This window comes from Momordica charantia (assembly GCF_013281855.1).
Source record: "Momordica charantia cultivar OHB3-1 chromosome 8 unlocalized genomic scaffold, Mcharantia_2.0 BLBB01000008.1, whole genome shotgun sequence".
Lineage (NCBI taxonomy): Eukaryota > Viridiplantae > Streptophyta > Magnoliopsida > Cucurbitales > Cucurbitaceae > Momordica > Momordica charantia.
In genome coordinates, this window is record NW_028275166.1 from 1563584 (window position 1) to 1586199 (window position 22616).

General features: G+C 34.1%; 4 protein-coding genes and 1 pseudogene across 5 annotated transcripts; 1 reads left to right on the forward strand and 4 right to left on the reverse strand.

Annotated features, from left to right (window-relative positions):
* Positions 1–3918: 3918 nt before the first annotated feature.
* Positions 3919–5166, reverse strand: LOC111004990 (blue copper protein). Its single transcript, XM_022276326.2, has 2 exons — positions 4944–5166; positions 3919–4463 (listed from the first exon to the last, which is right to left on the reverse strand). Exons 1-2 carry the CDS (start codon positions 5098–5100, stop codon positions 4012–4014), a joined length of 609 nt encoding a protein of 202 aa, XP_022132018.1. The 5' UTR covers positions 5101–5166; the 3' UTR covers positions 3919–4011.
* Positions 5167–6401: 1235 nt separating this feature from the next.
* LOC111004753 (uncharacterized) lies at positions 6402–8363 on the reverse strand (annotated as a pseudogene). Its single transcript, XR_015793065.1, has 6 exons — positions 7970–8363; positions 7659–7898; positions 7450–7593; positions 7232–7337; positions 6757–6882; positions 6402–6561 (listed from the first exon to the last, which is right to left on the reverse strand). The product of XR_015793065.1 is annotated as an uncharacterized LOC111004753 (transcript).
* Positions 8364–9042: 679 nt separating this feature from the next.
* Positions 9043–10711, reverse strand: LOC111005138 (uncharacterized). Its single transcript, XM_022276531.2, has 4 exons — positions 10422–10711; positions 10245–10327; positions 9952–10154; positions 9043–9309 (listed from the first exon to the last, which is right to left on the reverse strand). The coding sequence occupies exons 1-4, from the start codon at positions 10652–10654 to the stop codon at positions 9214–9216; spliced, it is 615 nt and encodes a 204-aa protein (XP_022132223.1). The 5' UTR covers positions 10655–10711; the 3' UTR covers positions 9043–9213.
* A 3699-nt stretch (positions 10712–14410) lies between these two features.
* Positions 14411–15792, forward strand: LOC111005011 (RING-H2 finger protein ATL54). Its single transcript, XM_022276353.2, has one exon. The coding sequence runs from the start codon at positions 14420–14422 to the stop codon at positions 15470–15472; it is 1053 nt and encodes a 350-aa protein (XP_022132045.1). The 5' UTR covers positions 14411–14419; the 3' UTR covers positions 15473–15792.
* A 4184-nt stretch (positions 15793–19976) lies between these two features.
* On the reverse strand, positions 19977–21783 carry LOC111004582 (transcription factor bHLH96). Its single transcript, XM_022275632.2, has 3 exons — positions 20989–21783; positions 20273–20671; positions 19977–20187 (listed from the first exon to the last, which is right to left on the reverse strand). Exons 1-3 carry the CDS (start codon positions 21403–21405, stop codon positions 20092–20094), a joined length of 912 nt encoding a protein of 303 aa, XP_022131324.1. The 5' UTR covers positions 21406–21783; the 3' UTR covers positions 19977–20091.
* Positions 21784–22616: the final 833 nt, after the last annotated feature.

A 22616-nucleotide genomic window follows, 5' to 3' on the forward strand; every position in this document is an offset into this window, starting at 1 on the left:
GCTAGATGGATCTATATATATCAGAAAATTAAGCAATAAAATAACAATTAATTATTGTAATATTGTTGAGTAGGTGGCTAGGTAGCAACTATGTGATGATGATGATGATCTGTTGTAGTAGAAGCCGAACGCCTCAAAGTTTGTTCCTTCCCTCTCCGATTCACCACCAACTTGGACCACAACCCATCAGCCAGAGATCTACTGCTACTCAACAAATTATTAGCACTTGATCTTCTCTTGAACAAGCTGGACATGCCCGAAATCGACCTCTTTCTTCTAATTATGGTAGGTGGAGAAGAGCACGAAGAAGCCGACGATGCTGAAGAATAACAAGACGATACAGAAGACAACGAAGAAGAGGAGCCTGAACATGCTATTTTAGGCGCAGTGGAGCCATGATAGTCTGTATTCAACAATTGAGACAGCTTTTCTCTCAGACATAGCGAGCACACTCCTGGCGACTGCTGGTGTTTTGGGTGCTTCCGGCACCGACCACCGCCGCCGATGCTGGATTTCCTTGCCCTTGCCATTGCCGCCGCCGCATGGTCCTTTAGTTTCCTCAAATTCTTGGCCATTGCTGTTGTTGGATCATTTTAAAATTATCAATTCTGCTGCTGCTGCTGCTCTCTCTTTTTCGCTGTTGGCGAGTGAGATGATAATATATATATAGATATACGTAAAGAAGGAGACTTTTTTTTAAAGAAAGAAAAAAGTGGAAAGTGGGTGCACTTCCGGGATCTTTCGTGGGCAATTTCTTCGGCTTTTCTGAAAATGGGAGTTTTGACGGCTTGTGTACACAAGTTGCCTAAATTAAACACCAAAATATGAACAGCTGTGATTCGACCAGAGGGTTTTGGTGGGGGCTAACTTCCGCTATTGGGAATTCAATTCATCCGGTTCGGCCCGACCGGTGGTGGGCCCGGAGCTGGAGATTGATGTTCTATTTTATTAATGTAGAAAATAAATGCAACAGCAACAGCTTTTGTTATTTTCTTCTCTCTCTTGTTTGGTTGGGCGGCGTGAGGATTTAATAATGTCGCTAACGGAAAATATGGAAGATAACGTTACACAGCCAAACGATGTCGTACACTGAATATAAACTTTAATTAAATGGAAATGTCGGTTGGGTTAATATTTTAAGAATTGGGAGTAAAAAAGATATCAAATTAAGAAGATCACCATATATTATATTCTTTGGTTGAGATGTCAATGCTCAGATTTCTAAGACATGGGGTTGTGGAGGGCCTGTCCTTGAGTCCTTGCCATTTGGCATTTGGCAATACAAGATCTTCTATGATCTGTCGTCCTTGTTACCCATTTTCAATTTTGGCATTTTTTCTTTTACTATTACATGTCCGCAGAAGAAAAGTTTTCAATTTTTGAACAACGCAAGTTTTGGATAATTATTATTGTTTCTCATTTCTAATTTTTAAGAAACACGCTTTTTAAAGGGCAAAATCGAAGTTTTTATTTTTAAATTGAACATGTAATTTAAACCATTATTTCAAATTTTTAGTGATTGAAAAATAAGAAATGATTTGTTATTTTTTTTAATAAAATAAACAATTATCAAATGCAATTATGTTTCTATTTATTAAAAATGATAAATAAAAAATGAAAACCATCATTTCTAGATAAGAAGATGATCAAGTTCAAAAAGCCGACTTAGTGGTATATATGCTAGTTTAGGCGGATCCTAAAATAAATTTGCAACACCGGTGAATTTTAACTTATAAAAGTACGTAATTTGGAGTATAATTATTCATTAAAATCTTTGGATTGCGACAAGAGAATAATCCTATTGTTTAAAGGGATAACATACATTGATTTGCATATATAATATAATAATAGTTAATAATGTGAGAATCAGTTAACTGAATCATATACAATATGATTTTATATATATCTTAATCTATGTAATAAGGTGAAGGGTCATGTGATAATTTGAAAACCAAAGTAGCTAAGGTTATGTCCAAGGCAAGAAAGCGGTTGAGAAGTTGATGATATATGCTCTCACACGTGTTCTATTGGTGCTTTAACACGTGTTTTTACACATAATATGTGTCCAGCTGGACTGTGTTATTGGTTGAACAGTTGTTTTGGATACATACAACCCAATAGAGACAAATACTTTCATATGTTTTTCATTGTACGCTACACTTTTCTTTGTGCCAAAAAGGAGAATATGCTGTTCTGCTGCAGCATTTGCGTGTGGTGCCATAAAAAGATCAATAGTTTGAAAGGTACTTAATTAATCTAAATTCTCATAATCATAATAATAGCAAAATTAAGAGAACAACAATCAACACTAGTCAAAATTAATAAAAGAATATTGCAGTGTGACATCTCACCATCAAGGCTCAATCATTTACTATACTAGCTCATATATATTTTTAAGGAGTATTTCATTTAGATTATCAAGTGGGTATTGGTGTTAAGAGTACAAGAAGTGCCAACAAAATCTCTCCTATTAACATAGGTGAGGATAATTATCTCAATTAATTTGAAATCTTTTTGGTAAAGCTAATCGTAAAGCCATGAGAGTTTTATGTCAAAAGTTGACGATATTGTATTATCGTGGAGATATTTGAAACGGGTATGTTGTCATTTAACACTTGTTTAGGCTTAGGATCAAAGCTGGCGAAAAAAGATAAAATAAAAAAGGAGGGGTGGCGGGAAGAAGAATATAATTAATATTAAAAAAAAAAGGTGGGTGACAGAAAAGATTCAGATGGGAGTACTAGTTTTGGTCTGCAAATCTGTGACACGCGGAGAAGCAAGTCCAGTCCTCCATTCAAATTCTATGGATCTGATCTGATTCCTTCCAACCTGTTCTCAATTTTTAATCCCACATAAAAACTTGTTCTTATTTAACATATGGCTTGAATTTTGTTTTTTTACTTTCTATTGATCATTCCGAATCAATTTGTTTATGCGTGAAGTTTGTAACAACCTCTAAGTTATTCTAATAATTAAAGATTTGCAAAATCCCCATATTTCACTGAAAATAAGAAAAAGGGGAAAAATGAATATTAGCTTTAACAATTGCAATTTCAAACCCCCTTTTGTAATTTGAATGGAACCTATCAAAACAGCTTCAAACCAAAGACACATTTTCAAATTTCAGGAGATGCATCCATATATACATGTAAATAAACGTTGCACATAATTACAAAAATTAAGTAGCCAATTGCGTCAAGTACCAATGATACAAGTCACAGGACATATCCTAAAAGCTTTGTCCAAATTGGCAGCTTCAAAATTTGTGGTCGGATATTCTCATATTCATTTTAATTATAAATGTATTATTGTCAAAGCCTATATTCTAATTTAGGTCACGGTGAGGAAATTTTCGAGGTTCCTAAATTGCTAATGGCGTCCAATTCTTCAAATAGGTGGAGGAGGGAAAGCAACGGATTTAAAACTTCATTGCAGATTGGAGAGGAAGAATATGATATCACTAAAACAACCATTGAAATGAAAGCAAAGGTTTGTTGAAGGGTGGAATTCCACGCCTATAAAAAAAAATTTAAGATGGTTGTTGGTTAAAAGACTTCAATCTTAAACTCCAACGGGTGATCATCCTAGTGGGTAGCCGTTTTGCTAAAAAAAAATTGAAGATGGTTGTTGTTTTCAACTTAGAGATTGTGAACTTGATCTCCCAAGTCGAACTCAAGACGGTGCATAACATAGGGTTCTAACTCAAGATCACACCATGGGCGACTGAAATTGATGGAGTTCCTAAAAGCCAACACCGCCCAAACCTAATTTTTATGTATCATATCAACTGTATTATATTTAACAATATTTTCAGAATATTTCAATTTATACTATCCAGGTGTCTATATTAAGAGTTTTGAAATTAAAGAGAGAAATTTGTAATTTAGGAAAATAAATACAACGTCCATAAAGGACACAAACAAAACAAAGAAGTAAAATTTTCACAAAAGCTGGCACTGCCTCCATCCTGGCCAGGGGCCACGTACATGGAGTGGACATCCTAGAACACAGTCAAATCAACAAGGCGGCGGCCCAAGCGCTTACCACCGCCGCAAACGCCGAGATACCACTCGCCGAAGACGCCTCCACCGGAACCTTGGACGTCGGAGAGTTGATCACTGAGGGTGAGCCGGTGTCTTTGGATGGCGTTGTGGGAGCACCACCGCCTTCAAGAGGAGTTGGTGCTGTTGACGGCGGAGCCCCATCTCCATTTCCATCTCCGGTTGGGGCTGGGGTTGCTGATGGCGTTGCTCCGGCGTCGGCAGCCGTGACAGGCACAGCCAATTTCATGCCGTTCCCACAGTGGCCAAATGCACCGCAAATGAAGTAATGAGTGCCTGGCTTGTTGAGAGCGATGGTGGTGGAGCCAGTGCTGTCGCTGCTAATGGAATTGCCGGCGGTGCAGGAGTTATAGTCACTCGCACTCACCTCGTCCACCGTGTGCCCACCTCCATAATTGAACTCTGCCACATCAAAAACACACCTGGATCACACATCAACTGCATATATATATATATATATATATATATCTATATATTTCAGGACATACCCGCCAAAAATTGAGTACTAAAACTTTACACATTATTCATATTGTTTATTTATGTATAATCTTTTTAGGAAAATATTTAGGTCCTGGTCTTGACCACTACGGAGCATTTGATGACTAAGGGAGGAATACAAAAAAGTAAAGAATGTTTTAAAAAGAGGAGTAATCAATTTTTCAACGGTGGTAAAACTTAAATATTTTCCATTTTTTTATCATAAAAAATTAGCACAAATTCCAATTTTGAAGAACAATCATTTCCTACTCATTGGGCATGAAAAAATTATTACGGTCTATTATTAAATTTTGAGAGAGAGAAATAAACACGACAAGAGGCAATTATCTCTTTCCTTTCTTTTAAGTGGATTCCTAAGACATGATATCGAACTAATTGACTTACTGAGGCTGTCTCCAACAGTGAATGTCTTCCCGGAAGTCCAAGAGGTGTAATCGACACCGGAGGCCCAACCGGCAGCATCGCCGATGGTGTAGACTGTGGCAAAGCTTGGCACAGCCAAAGAAATGAGAAAGATTACTAAACCCAAAAATGCTGCCATATTGTATTTGTTTCAGAGCTGGAAGAGAAAAGAGGGTTTTTGGTGGGTTTGAAGTTGAATTAATAAGGGGAAAGGGAGGGAGGTTATTTATAAATACAAGTGGAAGTAGTAGGAATTGGAGTGGGTGAAGCTTGGTCCAGTTAGGTTCTTCAATCATGTATACTAGTGTTTGATTTTGGAAAGTATTCTTCAAAAGGCTCACTTCAAAAAACAACATTTGAAACTATTTGGTACACAATAACCAGTATATACACTATACAATTATGCAATCATTTTTTTTGGTTTTGTGGGGGGACAAAAGGCAAAGGCACCCTCTCACTTTTGAAGTTGGGCATGGCACACGGCTGCGCTGTCTCTAGCTATAATTAGAAATTACATAAACAATTTAAGGTCATATCATGATGAATAGTAGTGGAATTACAATTACTGTAAATTAAGTTCCAAAGAGGAAATATAATGGGCTCGTGTCCCTGCAGAAAGCCATTTGGGAGTTGGTAATGAAGTAGGTGGGTCTCACCACACCACCAAATTCCTAACGCACCAACAACTTTGCACCAAAAAGAATCTCTCTTGTGTTAGCTACTTAAAATCTGGGATTAGTTCAACCAAAGTGGGTTTCATTATTTGGGCTTCCCTCCTCGATCCCACGCCACCAACTTCCCCTTCCCCTCCCAAGCTTTGACAGATTATATAATATCATTTGTCCATTTGTCTCCCAAGATGGATGATTTGATATTATTAGATATATGAAAATATATAATAGTTACGAGAGTGACAAACGTACTGTAACAACTACATTGAATAATTTTTCGACAACGTAAAAAACGTTGTAGCTTAAGACTTCAGAACAACGTGATTTTATGCGTACATTGATTTGTGCTTGCATTTTGAGCTCGAGACGAGAAGAATCCCCCATTGTCGAGCTTCTTATTAATTCTTTCAAAAAGTAACAAAAAGGTTGCTGGGGTGAATAGTGTTCTAATATTGCTCATCATAAATATATATATATCTAACTATTATTTAGAGGGGTATAATATAGATGCCTAACTATTTAAATCACAAGTAAATTAGCCATAGAATATATGAGGCGATTCAATCTCAATGCTATGAATTTATAGGTAAGTCTCTTTGATCTCAATCAAATTTATATGATTTGCTAGGAGTACCACACATGCAACATTCAACAATATGCATATTATTGTCATTGATAACCTCGATGAATTACAAGAATATATCTAATGAAAAGAAGTTAAAACTTGAAGTTTTAAAATTGAAAATTTAAAAACAATACGAACCAAATCGAAAACAAAAAAAGCATAAACACGTACTTATTATATTTACAGTTGAACCCAAAAAAATATATCATTAAATCATTATGAGAAGAGAACCCTGGAGGGACGATGTTTTGTTGGATCGAAGGCGCAATCAATCGTCCGAGTCAGACTGTTCTCCGCCATGTAACTGCAAAAGCCAAAGACCAATGACATATAATAATATAATTTGATGGTTCTAAAATTTCAGTCCGACTTGGAAGTAATAATATACAGAAATAATTTAAGCATATAAATAAAAAAGAAGAATAATAGAAAACAAGACAATAATTAGAAAATGCTTAGAGAAGTCAATAGTTGTGTTTGTGTATTTATTTTTCTTAACCTTCACAGAGGCATAGTCACTACTGGCTGGTGGTTTCCCTCCACAACGTCGTTGGCTTCCTTCTTCATGGGACGTCGACGTTTGATCTTCCATCAGATAATCGATTTGTTCGTTTAAGAATTTTACCTTTAAAAAATTAAGAAAAAAGAAAGATAAATACTATTGTTCAGAAGTTTATATGTAAATTGAATTAAATTTTAAATTTTTGGGTTGATTAATGGTGTTTGATATGACATTAGAGGAGTAGGTTCTGTATTGTATTCTTCATTTCCTCTCAATTTATATTCATTTACACTACACTTATTAGGTCTCGTGAGAATTTCCAATCGCCAGTTAAAAATATTATTATTTCATATATCATTATGAGTCCGTTTTTGAACATTTATTGATTATAAAGAGTAGAGTTAATTAATGATCTTTTTTAATGTTTATAAATTTCTTTTGGTTGACAAGATTGTGCTGAAAGAAATCTGACCTCTTCTTGAGCTGTACGGAGGAGGAGCTGGAGTTCTTCCTTGTTTTTCTCAAGTTCCTTAATTTTAGCAGCCAGAGACAGAGCTTTCTGAGTTGCAGGGCTTAAGCTACAGTAAATGATTAATCTTGATTTTCAATTCCATCGCAAGGGCTTGAGAAAGAAGATCAAGAATTAATAATTAAATCCGAAAAGAGTAGCGATTTTTAGTTTGTAATTACCTGTTGGACAAGTAGAGCAATCTTCGACACGAACTGTAGCCTGCGTTGTGTAACAAGAACTCTGCAGCAGGAGCCTCTGTTTCCCCAATAAAAGCGGCCAAAAACAGAGTCAACCAAATCCTCCTCCATGGAAGATGAATGAAACTGCAAGAAATCACACACATTACGGAGGCCGAAATTGGAGAACAATTTGGTTGATTGATTTTTACCTTTCGCGTTTGGTATTGATTCTGGAAGAAATACAAATCGTCCGTTAATTCGTTCATCTCCTGTTCCAATTCACGCACACGAGCCGTTTCTTCGTTGGCGCGATCGACGGCCATCTTCAATTTGTTGGCAAAGGCTTTCAGTTTCTTGCATTGCAGAGTCAGAGCCGAATTCTCCTCTGAGAGGTCTCCGTTTTTCTCAATTGCCTTCTTCAACGCCTGCGCACTCAACTTGGCCTCCGCCTAAAAAACGACATTATTATTGGCAATGCCAATTAATGGTGTCAAGAAATTGAAAAGAAAAGATTAAAAACCTTGGAACTTTGGGCTGCGAGGATTTGGTGGTTTAATTTAGATTGCAAGGAGAGGCATTGAACGCGAAGGTGTTGCTGTGCGGCTTCGGAGGCGACGAGTTTCAATTCCAGTGTGTGTTTGGAGACGGGAAGGCCGAGAGAATGGTAGATTGATTCTTTGATGTAATCGTCGATTTCTTGGGGAATGTTACTCATTTTCTTGGCTACTTACAGTTACAGTTACAGTTACAGTCACAATTAGAGAGTGGGAAAATTTGGCAAGAACAGGAATTAGTAGCGGATACTACTGCCTGCCGCTGCGGGCTTTTCAATTTAAAGAGGGAATGTTTTCCGGCGCCGAATTCTAAGGAGTCAGGGGCCCGCAGGATATTCAAAAAAGTTATTATGAAATTCAAATCAAACACCATTTTGATTTTGTGTATATAATGTAATTAGAATTACTTTTCATCTTTTTTTTTATTATTATTATTTATCGTTGAAGTTTTAAGATGTTTATTTTAGTTTTTGAATTTAAACAAAAATAGCAATTTGGGTCATTTTTATTATTTCCTCACCATAAAATATGTGACTTCCATATTTGTTAATGTCAATCCAACCATAGTTAATTCTCATTCGACATCTATTTTTTAGAAGTGAAATAACGATAAGGGTAATATTTTTTATTTTTCAAAATTTTGGATTAAAAAACACATTTTGATAGTAACTTTAAGCTTCTAGAATAAAAATAGAATAAATATGAAATTTGAAAAACTAAAATAGATATTTTGAAAGTGGTATGAAAAAGGCAAATAAACCTTAAAAAAAGAACATTTTGAAAATCTAGTGCCCAACCCAAAAATAATTCTGAAAGTTAGGCTAAAATGAGATTTCAAGCTTAATTTTTTTTACCAACTATTTTATTAGTTACATATATTAGGTTAAATTTCTTATTATTAATATTTTTTGTTTGTAAACTTAAGGTTAAGTTAAATTACAAATTCAACCACTAAACATGGATAGTTTGCCCTATTTAGCACGTAAAGTTTCAAACTGAAATTTTCAGCCTAACATTTTTTCAAACATGAATATTTTTTTTTTTTTTTTTTTTTTTGCATAATTAGCATAACATTTTTTTTCTTCCATAAGTAGCTTATGGGTCCTTGGTTACTTTTTAGTACAATGTAGGTCCTTACCTTTGAAAGTAGATATAATCAAACTATACAATTTATATCATTTAAGAGATTGCTCGCTTCTTCCCGTAGGGCTTACTTTTGATCCTTCTTTTGCTGTGCGTCTTCTTCTTCTTTTGTTTCTCCATTTTTCTTAAAAGATGAAATCACCTTGTCTTCCACTTCCTCAATCTGTGATTTTAATTCAGAAGAAATCTCATTACAAAAAAAAATATGTATTTAAAAGTCGAATAAATTAAATGGTTAATATAGGTGCAAAACCTAAACCCTACCTGTTATTAATTGTCACATTAATAACCTAATAAATCAACGGTCAAATTTATATCCAACAAGTTAATTATGTTAACCATTAAAACACAGACGGAGAGCTAAACTATGAAAACCCCACCCTAAAGAAATTTGAACAGACAGAGACTGAAATTTTTGGTAAATGCCAAATTGTCCTTTTCTTTTCAAAAAGTAGGGTCCTTTACGTCCTTTTCTTTCAATAATGTATAGTTTGCTGGAAAAAAAAACGTGCGAATATGTGATAATTAGAAAATAGTATTAATTTTTTAAAAAGTTACTGCTTATGTTTAGATTAGCTCGGTTACTGATAGCTTTTAACATTTAGCTACAACTGGGTAGGTTAAAATAAAAATTGTGTTTGAAGGAAAGCTAATGAGATTTTGAAGCAACGACTGAGTGAGAAAGATTGAAGATGAATTGGAAACAGGAGACAAAAGATGGTGTGTTTTTTTCATGCTGTTTTTTATTTTAATTATTAATTAAATAAGAAAAGAGAAGAAAATAATTCCTAAAAAAAAAAAAGACCTTGTGGACGATTTGTTCTGCAACATGGGCGTCCTTGGAAAGGGTTTTGGCTGCATTTTCCAAGAAAAGTGCAGCTTTCTGGAGTTGGCCGCCTTGTGGGAGATGTTCGGCGACCTCTTCCGCCACCTTCTCCACTCCCTCCGCCGCCGTCTCCACCATTTCTGCCACTTCCTCCACCGCATCCACCACTTTGTCTACGTTCTCTATCCATCATATCATGTATCGGCCGAATCGGAACCTTTTTTTCTCTCTTTTTATAATAATTTTGCAGAAAATGAAGAAGAGAAACTTACGGTTTAATATCAGAAAAGGCCACAATTTGTTACCCCCAAACGGTAAAATTGCGGATATCAGCATCCCAAGCATCCACAAGGGCCTGCAAAATTCAATGTTAAAATATAAGAAACCTAAAAAATATTTATAATAGACATTCGTCATGTTATATGAAACATATATTAGATTGGAGTTACCAAGGAACCTGACGAGGAAGATCAGGAAGAGATGGAAATCCAAGGCCTTCGCCGCTGTAAATGGCCATACGATGTCTGTACTGGGAGATTATTGTAAGATGGCAACTACTCCTCTTCCTCAGATCAATATTTGTGCTGGCAAACGGCAACTTCTGGTCATGATCACTGAGATTAATTTTTGAGCCATGGCGAAGGCAGCTTGGCCTTGAAGAACAAACTGAAACAATCGACATTTCTAAGCAAACAGATTATTGGGAGGATTATGAATGCTTGACGTGCAGTCTCCCTATTATCGGGAGCAAAAATTATAATTTTCCTTTATTTTTAAAAAGGAAGGCAAATATTATCGCGAGTCTCTCTATTTGGTGGGCCGACCCAAGAAGATTGGGCCTGGGCTAGGTCCGTAATCCGGCAGCTCAGAAAATGAACCATATTCGATCTGCATTTGCAAGAGCGGAGAGCCCAACGTGGACTGGAGAAGGAAGGGAAGATTGGGGTTAAACATTTAGGTTTAATGCAGAGCTTTAGCTTTTAGTCGATTTTGTAAAGTAATTTTTTTTCTTTTAATTAAATATTTCGTTTAAAATATTTATTAAGTTAAATTAGTGCCCTTTTTTTAGTATTACAAGAAGAATGGTGAGAATTATTCAACTATGCTCATATTAGCTTAAGTAATTTATTGCTGATGAGATAAAAAACTATTTATCCATTAGATAAAGTTAATAGAAATTTTACAAAATAGAGGGACTAAATAAATATAAGTTTGAAATGAAGTGAAATAATTGGAAACTTTATAAAATATATTAGTTTTTTTTTAATAAAACAAATTGGAGGTAGGAGGGTTCGAACTTCCCACCTCAACAGAATGAATAAATGCTAATTTTAGTAATTTTGACTATGATTTGAGACTGTAAAAATTTTGAAAATTATTTTAATGGTAATTAATTATGGTTCTATTTGATAATCATTTGGTTTTATGTTTTTGTAAATTAACTACTTACATGTATTTCTTTGTCTTGTTATCTACTTTTTAACCTCATTTTCAAAATCGAAGTTAAAATTTGAAAACTTAAGAATAAAAAAAAATTCAAAAAGTTGTTTTTATTTTTAAAATTTGGCTTGGAATCTGTATATATTTGTTAAAAATGTGAAAACATACCGAATAAAATATGAACAGACCAATACATTTTTCAAAAAAACATAAAAAAAAGGAAAAAAAAAAGCTATCAAACAAGGCCTAACTATTTTATATTATTGCTATTTCAAAAGTGATCATAAATTCAATTTTAATAGAAAAAAGAAAGGAAGTATCCAAATGATCCTAAAGAAGCCGGAGGAAAACTAAATTATTCTTTTAATTAATATCTATAATTTCATTAGAAAAATGTCTAACCTTATTACATTTATTATGGAAAAAACGAAAGATATTAAATATTAGATAGATACTCAATTGCAATTTTGGTATGAAATTCCCTCTAAATTTTTTTTTATCCATTTTATTGGCCCGAATGACAATTAGACCGACACATTGTGACTAGGGCAATAAACTTCTAATTTAGGACGTGATAATTTAGAGAAGGCATCAGATTTATGTGAACTCAGAAAAAAATATTTTTCAAAAATAACAATTGTATTTTATTCTAAAGGTAAAAAAACAAAGAAAAATACTTTGGCTACTAAAAGAAAAGCTTTTTCTTTTACATTTCTTTATCTTAACTATCAAATATTTAATAATAGTAAGTATAAATTCTTCTTTCCTAAATGAAGTCAAGTATTTCCAAAAACTAATATATGCATGTATTTAAATTTTGAACCATGGTGTGAAGTCAATTTGTGGTCGTTTTGAACATGGCAATTAGCAAACTTCCAATAACTCTCGACGAAGATAAAATTGATAACTACTAAGTACTAAGAATCAATTGCCTTAAAAATAATGATAATAAAATCTTAAAATAACCAAGGTCTTAACTAACATTGAAACCATCTCAAATATACTTTAGTTTTGGTGGTGGTGGGTCAAAATATATAGGTATGATATTTACTATACAATTATCTTTTGTCACTTACTTTATCCTATCATGACTTATAATTTTTTGATTTGATTGATATTAAGTATTTTAACAGTGATCCTATCGTGTAAGATGAGAATTTGAACTTATGATTTTTTGATTGATATAAGTATTTTAACCAGTTAAACTATATTCGGATTGACTCGTATGAAATAAATTAATATTTGTCTAATAAACTTATCGTATTTTTATTTTATTAATGATCAATACTATCTAAATATATAATTAAAAAAATTAAGTTTAGATATCGAATGGGATACAATTCAACCATATTAAAATACACCTAATAAATTTGTAATTGTAGTTGATCAGAAAAGTAAGTACTTTTTTTTTAAAGGAAGTATTTATTTATTTAGAGAGATTTTTTTTTAGTACAAAAAGGAAAATAATTTAGAGAGATGTTTCTTACACTTTAACCGGAAAACGGGGGTGACTCCACGGTGAAGGAGCCCTAATCACGTATTAATTTTTATAAAGAGTAAACTCAAAATTATTATTATTATTATTATTATTTTGAAAACATCGTAAACTCACAATTCAATTCATGTATGGTATAAATTTAAGTTTCTGTTTCTGACAACTTCATTCTAAATAATTTGTTTTCAGACCTCTAAGCCAAATATTTATTTATTATTATTTATTTAATTGGCACTATTGATAATAATATTATTGTCATAAACACGATTAGTTTCACCAACTTTATGATGACTTATTGTAATCTCGATCTGGACTTGCTACCAATTTTTGCTCCAATCAGATAGAACATATTCAAAATGTTCCTTTTTTTTAATTCCTTTGAACAAGGATTATAAATATACATAATTTATCTCATATCTTTTATCGATCAAATAAATAATAAATATAAGTACGAATAACAAAGGCTTACATCATGACCTATTTTTGAGGTTTATGTGTGGAGTGATAGCCATTTTGCTTAAATATTACAAAACCAAAGGGAAGTTGGGCAAATTCAATTTACACAACAATAGTTTATCGGTCTACATCCACTATTACTAGATTCAAATTTGAATTAAATTCTTTTATTACTAAACAAGAACAAATTTTTTAAAAAATTTCGAACATAATTTCAATTTGATCCTATATTTTCATGACAAATCTATTAAGGGATCGGACCTAGGGCACGTGCCCCTGAAATTTAAGTACATATAATATACGTTGTATTACGTAAACATGAACTTGATCCTTTGGCGTCCATCACTACTTGAAATTTTGCCCCCGCCCCAAGTCTCGTGATGAGAAAAAATTTAACTTTAATGGTTGTTTTTGTCTAAATTCTATCAATTTTATACCAAATATATATTTTCTAACTCGTTTGACACATATGAGAATATTTTTTCAAATGAAAATTTATCAAACGATAAAATTTGGGATAGTTAAAATTTAAGGTGAAAATTGCAACATTTATCCAAATTACAAAGTGATATATCTTCCAAACTCACGCTTAAAATTGATATTTTTGCATTATGTTTATATGCATTTGTGTTCTCTTTATCATTAAATCATGGATCCACCACTGCATTTGGTTTTTATGATTTAGCTGAATTTCTATTTGTCTATATAGTTTCAATATGTCTACAATGATAAGATGATATTGTCCACCTTAGAAGTAAGTAAAAGAACTCGTATCAAAGAAGATAGTTATCATCACCTATATATCATGGTCTTGAGTTTATAAAGTGAATGCAAACAAAGTCTCATATTGGTTGGGGAAGAATATATGAATCAGTATAATTATCTTCATTGGTACAAGACCTCTAGGATGAAATCAAAAGAAAAACTGGTCTGACATATGCTTAGAATACCATTATACTTAACACATGAAATTTTGTTTACGATTTATCTTAATAATTTCCCACCTTTTTATCATATGCAAGATGTTATAAAATTGAATTTAACCTCGTGGTTAAGATGGAGCAAAATTTGTTTGGAAGTCATCGTCTTGATTGCTTCTCATTTTATTTCTTCATACAAAAAGATCAAAATTGGGAGTGGCGCACGCCTAATCTCCCTCTTCCACCACTCCCTTTCTTTCCTCCTTTCTCTCAGAGCTTCCCCTGTTCCATGGCGCTCACAATTAGCAGAAAACTCTTCCCTTCTACAACTAACTGTTCAGGCTGCCCCTACGACTGTCCTTTCGATTGCTACACTTTTCCAGACTTCGACTACTCGCCGCCGCCGCCGCCGCCTCACCAAAATCAAGCCCTTCAACCTTTCATCGTCGTCGTAATCGCTCTCTCCGTCGGGTTCTTCGCCGCTTTGAACTTCTACATGGTCGTCGTAAAGTGCCGTGGCCCCCGGAACTCGGGGGCGGCGGCCTCCCAATCCGACGGCGGAGAGGGAGAGTTACTGGACCGAAATCAAGTGGATCATCCAATTTGGTTCATCAACACCGTCGGCCTGCATCAATCCATCATCAATTCCATTGCGGCGTGCAAATTCAAGCAGGGGGAGGGTCTGATCGAAGGAACAGAGTGCTCTGTTTGTTTGAGCGAATTTCGACAAGGCGAGATGCTTAGATTGCTGCCCAAATGTAGCCATGCCTTTCATATTGGATGTGTAGACACTTGGCTCAGGTCTCACACCACTTGCCCTCTCTGTCGAGCCCTTATACTCACGGATTTGGGTGCGAGGCCCCCCAATTTGGGTTCTGTGAATCAGATCGAGGCTAATTCGGGCGGAAATGAGGAGACCCAGATGGAGAATGGGGAGATTAATGGCGAAGTTGTGGGGGAAAATCAGGCTGTTGTTGCTGTTTCTGGTGGGAGCTTGGAGAACAGGGGAGAAGTTGTTGATGAACAGAGAGAAGTTGTTGTTCAGGTTGGGGAGATTGTTCCAAAAGAGGGGATTACTGAATCTGATCAGAATCATGGAGTTGAAGGAAATGAGATTCTGATGAATAATCAGATGGATTCTTCTTCTGCTGAGTGTGGAGGTAGATCAGTTAAAATAATAGCTACATAATATGCCAAAAAAAAAAAAAAAAGAAAAAGAAAAAAAAAGATTGGTTTGATTCTTATATGGTTAAGAGGGTGAGTCTTGTCTCTCAAATTGCCCTTTTTTCTTGAAGCTAAAGAGGGAATGGCGATTCCATTAGTAAATTTCCATAAAGTAGAGGAAGAGCCTATGCTTTGTTGGGGAATGGGGAGTGCTTCAATAATTCAAAATCATATTTTGGACCAGTTTTTGTCTATAATTTGGGAATATGCCCTCTGGTTTCTCTCTTCTCTGTTTTACATTTTTCTTTCTGGGTATTATTATTATATTAACCTCTTTTTATCTTTGGAGAGTTTCTTGTTTGACTTGTTTGTTTTGATCAAGAGAAGAGATCATGTAACATGTCATACTTTTGGAAAAATTGGAGGAAAAAACAAAGAACAAGAAAAAAAATAAAACTTTGCTTACAAGGTAGACGAAATCTAAGCCTTAAGCCTCTACCTGCTCTCTTGCTAAATCACTATCAACTCTTGCTTTACCAGTATCTTAATCAATAATTAATGATCAAATTAATAACTTTTTTCTTGAAAGTTCTTATATTTGAGGTAGACATGGCACCAAATTTTGGAAGCCTTTTGTTTGTTGATGTCTTGTCTTGTCAAATATATGATATGCTCACCAAAAAAAAAAAAAAATTGTTTATTTCATTGATGGAATTTAGGAAATTTTAGTACTGAAATAAGATATTTAAATCATATTCTTAGTTTGACTATTTTTTTTTTTTTTTTTAGTATGATGTGCCATTGACTATTATTTCGTATGATATTGGAATATAGGATGTAGGCCTGGTAAGTGGCCCAAGTAAAATAATTTCTGGACTTCTCTTGTCGTTATGATATTAGGCCCAGCCCAACAGAAATGTGGCCCAAGTAAAATAATTTCTGGACTTCTCTTGTCGTTATGATATTAGGCCCAGCCCAACAGAAATGTGGCCCAAGTAAATTATTTTCACGTCGGTTTCAATAATATTGTCCCATAACATAAAGTAAATTCTAATTTTCCAAAAAGGTTTCAACGTTTAGATAGTGTGCTCGTTAAATATTAGAAAATTTGTAATTTGAAGTGGCAGCTGGTTATTAATATATAGGAAAAATAACATAAACTAAACAGCTTTCTTTTTTTCTTTCAAAAAAAAATCACGAATTTGATAATGAGATAGGAATAAAAGGACACTTATAGACAGGTTTTAATATGCAATTGTTCATGGATACTTTGGTAACTATACCCTTATGTGTAAACATTTTCATGTTGACTTGTTCTCTCTACCTATTATCAAATATGATAAATAACCCACCTCTCGATAAGATCTTTTAAAGTTTAAACTTGCGTTACAAATCGAATAGAAAATATTTAATGATGAAATGAAATTACACCCTCACAAACTCAAGAGTATTCGGCTTCAGAAAGGTCAAATTGAAAACTCTTTTCACTCTTGTGATGCAAATTGAGGACTATTTTCACTCTCATGCTATTTTTCACTCATGAACTCACACTGTTCAAATAGTATTGACGTGTCACTTATTCACATATGACAAATGGCTAACTAGTTTGTATTTTTGATCTCTTATGTTTATAGCTGCTATTTTACAGCGAGACATGGTAATTGTCAAAACATGGAAAAATGAGTTTATGAAATTTAGATGAGTATTTTTTGTTGGTGTATTCTAAGAGATGGGGGTATTTGAAGAAAGGAAGAAGGGGATGTAAAAATATATATGATTGGGAAAGAGAAGACAAAATGAGAGGTGGGAAGATTTGGATTTGAAATGATATTGCCTTTTTTTTTCTTTCTTTTTTAAATAAATCTAATTTGTTAGATTGGGAAAACAAAATGATGAGGTGAAAGGAATATTGTACTGTTGGCTATCCTATCCATATATGGGGTGGGCCTTCCCTTCCCTTCCCTTTTCATTCTTCAAATTCATAATCATTATTTCTGTCTCTTCGTTTCATCATTTCATTTCGTGAATTTTAAACATATAACTTTTTCCCAACCTGGGATCTCCCTTCTCTCCAAAATCTCATCCATTTATATTTCTATATATAGTTTGCAAGGTTACAAATTTGGTCCCTTACACTTCATTTCAATTTGATTTCTTTATTTTTTATAATTCTCATTCATACTTATTGTTTGCAAGGAAATATGGTCATCTACGCGACAATAAGTTGATGTTTTCTATTTGTCATAACTAAATAGAATGATTTTCTAGGTGGGCAACATATAAAGTTTAACCTAAGTACAAAGACTAATTAAATTAAAACTTTTCTTAAACAATAGAGACCGAACGGGTAAAAATGAGGTTTTATTTTTTCTCTCGGGGCTATAATTAATAAGTTAGAATGTAAGTTATCAGTAAATTAGTTGGAAGGGATAGTAACAGGAAAGACTGAACAGTGTAAGAAAAGTAAAGGCCATCTTCTAAATCCAACCTCTTCCAGCTTATCTGAAAAAGGTAGCTGAGGGTTTGACTTCAACTGTGAAGGTGTCTAGGTTTTGGTTTTTTTTTTTTTTCTTTCTTTCTTTCTTGGAGAAGAAAAAGAAAAAAGAAGAGAGAAAAAATCTAAAAGATGCAGATCTGATTGTGGCCACATCAACGTCAAATTTATTTCAAACCCAAAATAATGGTTATGAGTATTATGCAGTTCGATTCAATGATGAAGAATATTCTACAACTTAGAAGGGTCACAAATCTCATCATTTTCCTCGTATATCTGCATATTTTTAGCCATTAATTTTATTATATGTACCAACCCATTTCAACCTTTCACCTAGACAACAACAAATTTGCTAGTGTTTATTAGCAAACTGCAGCCATGTTTTTGGAATAAATATTATATTTCTCGACAAATTTAAATGGTGAGAAATGTAATCTAAATGTTTTCAGCTCAATACTTTTCTAATTTTCTACATATTTATGGAAAAGAAAGACCCAAAAAAAATAATATGAGAGAAACATGACACAGTTGTTTTGGCTGTGGAGTCCAAGGAAGACAGTCAAACTTTTGGAACAATTAACAATTATTGCTTCCACTTTTGTCGGGTAGTTCCTCTTCTCCTCCCCTCACCATATCAAATTATGAAATGAAATCTTTCAAGGGAAAAAAAATAATATTTCCTATTTTTGCAATTATGGTTGTTGTGTATTTTATTGTTTAGATCTAATTAGTAAACATCCAAATCTCAAAAACAAATAGATTTTCTCATTTTATCCTTTGAAAATCCGCGAAGATGAACGAAAATTTGGAACCTTAATAATTGTGGTTGGTGTTTTGGAATAGTTTTTGTATAGATATGATGGTTGGTAGAATTCTCATTTTATACAAAATCAATGCTTTGGTGTTAGTTGATCCATAAATAGACAAAAATGTTAGATCCAATTCATCGATATGTTATTTCAATACTCTCTAATTTTCTCATGTCGATTGAAAATGGATAATGTAATTGCTTATAAATCCCTATATGAATGGTCACAACAAACGCCATGTTGATTATACTTGGTTTATAAATCTTTTCTCATGGAGATTTCCTTAGCTATTTTTAGCAATACTAATCTTATTGCTCATATAGAAGTTCAAACTATAAAGTTTGTTCTACAATTAGAATGAATAGTTATTCAAAAAAATATACCCTAATAAATTTTAGGAAAAAACAATCTTAAACTTGGTAAGGTATATTATTCTATAACAAAACCTTCAATTTTATTAAATGGAATACTAAATTGATCACAAGGGTAACAAATCTCACATTATATTGTTAATTTGCCCACTAATTTCAAAAAAATAAAAAGTTAAAATTTTGCAAAATGTCACTCATCTTAACGAGAATGAATTGAATCAACCATTGAATGGATTTCCCAGAATTACCGCAGATTTATCTTAATGAAAAAAATCTGTAATATCATTTTTTCTCCAAAGTTTCATTAATTTCTTATCAAAATACATATTTTTATAATTCATTAAACACAATTTTTTTTAGGTTCATCCAATAAAAGTATATTAGAAGATAAAAGTTGATTCAAAAGCTGAGGGGTTAAAAATGAATTCCCCCCCAAAATTTTGAAAACAAGAGAAAACAACTCTGTGTACACTCCTCCATACATACAGTACAACTAGTTAGATATTCTAAGGTTGAGTTCAGATATTGAGAAATAATAATTCATGAGTACCAACGCAATACATCGTAATTAAACAAATCTCCAATTAATTATAACTTATATGGGGAATGATGAGATTAAAATTATAAGATTCTTAAATAAAATCGGCATGGTTCGTAATTCGTATGCACGTACGATTGCGTTTTCTCAGGTTGATTTTGGGAATCAACGATCAATATTCGCCTTTCATTTTCTTTAGCACAAAAAAGGCTTCACCTTTGAAAAAAGTTGGTAGTACCGCGTATTCGCCAATTACATGAAATTAATTTAACAGAGGCCAACGCTATGTGCTAGAAAATTGTTGGACACCAGAGAGAAATTCTGAACAAATAAAATACATTCCAAAAGAAACAGATTAATTCGATCGATCGTTCACAAGTAATTTTTAGGAAGAAAGAAAAAAAAAACTTTTTTTTCCCTCTGTTTGGAGTGTCAGCTGAAAGCAGCTTCCTCTTGAATCGACAGTAGAATTTGATTCACGGCGGCTGCAATTTCATCCACTGTATTCAACTGGCATCCTTCCTCAACCTGAAGACCCAATTCAAACAAATCATCACTAATTTGAGACAAAATTAAACCATGATCTAATTTCAAAAAAAGGTCGTAAATTTACCTTGATGCTGACAGAGTAAAGAACCATTTGATCTAAAGTGGTGACATTGAGGTGAAGAACGGTGAGTCTCAAGGTTTGGAATCCGGCGACCATTTTGAGGAGCTGGCGAGGGCGTTTTCTGGACAGTATTTTAAGGTTGGCGTGGGTGTCGACCATGGTGACTTCGATGTCTCCGGCGGCGGCCCACTGCTGGTGGGGCATCGGCGAGTCATTGGCCGAGTTCTTGCACTGAGTCGTCGCACGAGTTGAGAATTGGGGGAAGGAGAAGAACTCGGCAAAAGGGGAGGCGTCGTCGATTTGGGGTTGTGTCTCGGCCTTGTGCGCCTTGATGAATTGCAGTTGCTGCTCTAATTCCTTAACAAAGTTAATGGCGCCACCAATAATGGAGGCTTGGTCTCCCTGCTATCATATGCAAATAATTAGGCTATGGATTTCGTTATGGGTACAGCTTAAAAATTGACAATTGCATGTGCCAACACACCCAATTATTAAACATGCAATTCATATATGTCGTGAAATTGAAGTAATTGAACAGTTCCTCCCTCTCTACTAAAGTAAAATTTTACGGAGAGATATGATACGATGCGTTGTTTTTTGCCTTTTTTTTTAGATCAGAGACTTTTTGGGCGGTACCTTTTGTCATTATCAATATAATCTCTCTCTCTGTTTTTCTTTTTGTTTTTTTTTTTTGTTTTAGAGAGATAAAACTGACTGACCCTTTGAACGTAAGAGGAGGGCATGAGAGATCGGAGGACGGCGAGATATTCATTCATCTGCTTCCGGCGGTTGCGCTCGACGGCGATGTGGGTCATCCTCTGATTCTCAATTTCCTCCTTGTTTTTGGTGCTCCGAGTGCGGCGCCGCTTTCTTCTTCCGGTGGTCGGCGGGGGCGGTTCCACCGGAGGAAACACAGCTCCGGGGAGCGGCTGCTGATCGGTTGAACATTCCTCTGGCGAAGCTTCCCAATTAGAGCCCAATTTCTGGTCCTCAATGGGTCCGAGAAGGGCTCTTTGTTCTTCTAATTGAAACCCGTAATCATATCCTCCCTCCCAAGCTCCTCCGAAAGAACAGAAATCTCTACAAACATAGCTAAATGTGTCTTGTGGGTAAACCACAGTTTCCAATGCCATCATGAACAAACCGATCACTCTGTTCTATCAGATTTCGCTCTGTTTCTGTGGATCACATAACAAATTTGACAGACAGAAAGGGGAGAAGAGTTGAATTGGGTTGTTGAAACTTTAAACCCAATTGAAAGAAAGAAAGAAAGGAGATGGGGAAGTGGATGTATTTATAGGAAAGCAAAATTGAACAACACAAACACACACCCAAAAGACCAACAACCAAACTGAACTTTTTTTTTTTTTTAATTTCTCCCCCAGCTCAAAGAGGAGAAGAACAAAGAAAAAGGTGAGAGCTTTTTAAAGGAAAAATGGATTGAAGCAAAGAATTAGAAGAGAACAAGGTGCACGTGAGAATGCAATTGTATATACAGCAGCAAAATAGAGAGAGGAATCTGATGTTGCACTGTTTGCTACAAATGGAATACTGTGTAGTGTTGGGTTTGGAATTTGGACTGTTAATTAAAGCCTAAAGGGAGGACGGAACCTCAGGTTTTAAAAATAGCTCTACTGTAATTCTAATCAAACTTAAATTGACGATTTATCATTTAATGATAATGGAAACGAGATTAATTAGACGCAAAGTGTGTTTTTAGAACATTTGGAGACTATATATGAGATTATGAGTTATGCTATGCCTCAAAACGGCCACGTTTCGTTCCCACCGGGTTACAATCACAAATCAAGAGCAGAATTCCTCTGCTTTTCTCTCACACTTAGCATCATAATTTTTTTTAATTTTTTTAATCAATAAGTATAAAGTATGTAATTATTTTCAATTTTGGGCTGAATGCTGATAGCCGAATAGGTTCGAATTGTTTTAGAAATTTTATCTTCTCTGGGCCCTACCCGCCTGAATTTAAGTCTACTTAGTACGTAATCCCTCATTTATAATCATCATAGTTTCATAAATTAAATAGGTGAACAGTAGTAACTTATTGGACACAAATTAAAAAATTACAGACAAATATTTTTTTCTTTTTTAATTTAAAGACTAAACAGACAAATTCTTTAAAGTCTATAAACTCAATTTGTAAGGTAACTTAGCTATAACATGCCTATTTTCTACGTAACAATTCTACTGCAAGGGTGAAGTAAGCTCTTATGTATTATATTGTCAACAGTTGTTAGGTTTTTTATTTTATTTGTGGCCATATTCATAAGCTTGCCTATCATTAGATTTTTATTTTACAAGAATTTATTTTTTTGAAAAATGGCTAGGC

Bases quoted from the DNA above. Each gene is read 5' to 3' on its own strand.
- LOC111004990 (XM_022276326.2), bottom strand. From the start codon at position 5,100: ATGGCAGCATTTTTGGGTTTAGTAATCTTTCTCATTTCTTTGGCTGTG. The intron at 4,464-4,943 runs GTAAGTCAATTA...TTGATGTGGCAG, and splicing joins CACTGTTGGAGACAGCCTCA to AGTTCAATTATGGAGGTGGG.
- LOC111005138 (XM_022276531.2), bottom strand. From the start codon at position 10,654: ATGTCGATTGTTTCAGTTTGTTCTTCAAGGCCAAGCTGCCTTCGCCAT. The intron at 10,328-10,421 runs GTAACTCCAATC...TGAATTTTGCAG, and splicing joins CTTCCTCGTCAGGTTCCTTG to GCCCTTGTGGATGCTTGGGA. The intron at 10,155-10,244 runs GTAAGTTTCTCT...TATGATGGATAG, and splicing joins GCCTTTTCTGATATTAAACC to AGAACGTAGACAAAGTGGTG.
- LOC111005011 (XM_022276353.2), top strand. From the start codon at position 14,420: ATGGAGCAAAATTTGTTTGGAAGTCATCGTCTTGATTGCTTCTCATTT.
- LOC111004582 (XM_022275632.2), bottom strand. From the start codon at position 21,405: ATGATGGCATTGGAAACTGTGGTTTACCCACAAGACACATTTAGCTAT. The intron at 20,672-20,988 runs GTCAGTCAGTTT...ATATGATAGCAG, and splicing joins CCTCCTCTTACGTTCAAAGG to GGAGACCAAGCCTCCATTAT. The intron at 20,188-20,272 runs GTAAATTTACGA...TTGGGTCTTCAG, and splicing joins TTTACTCTGTCAGCATCAAG to GTTGAGGAAGGATGCCAGTT.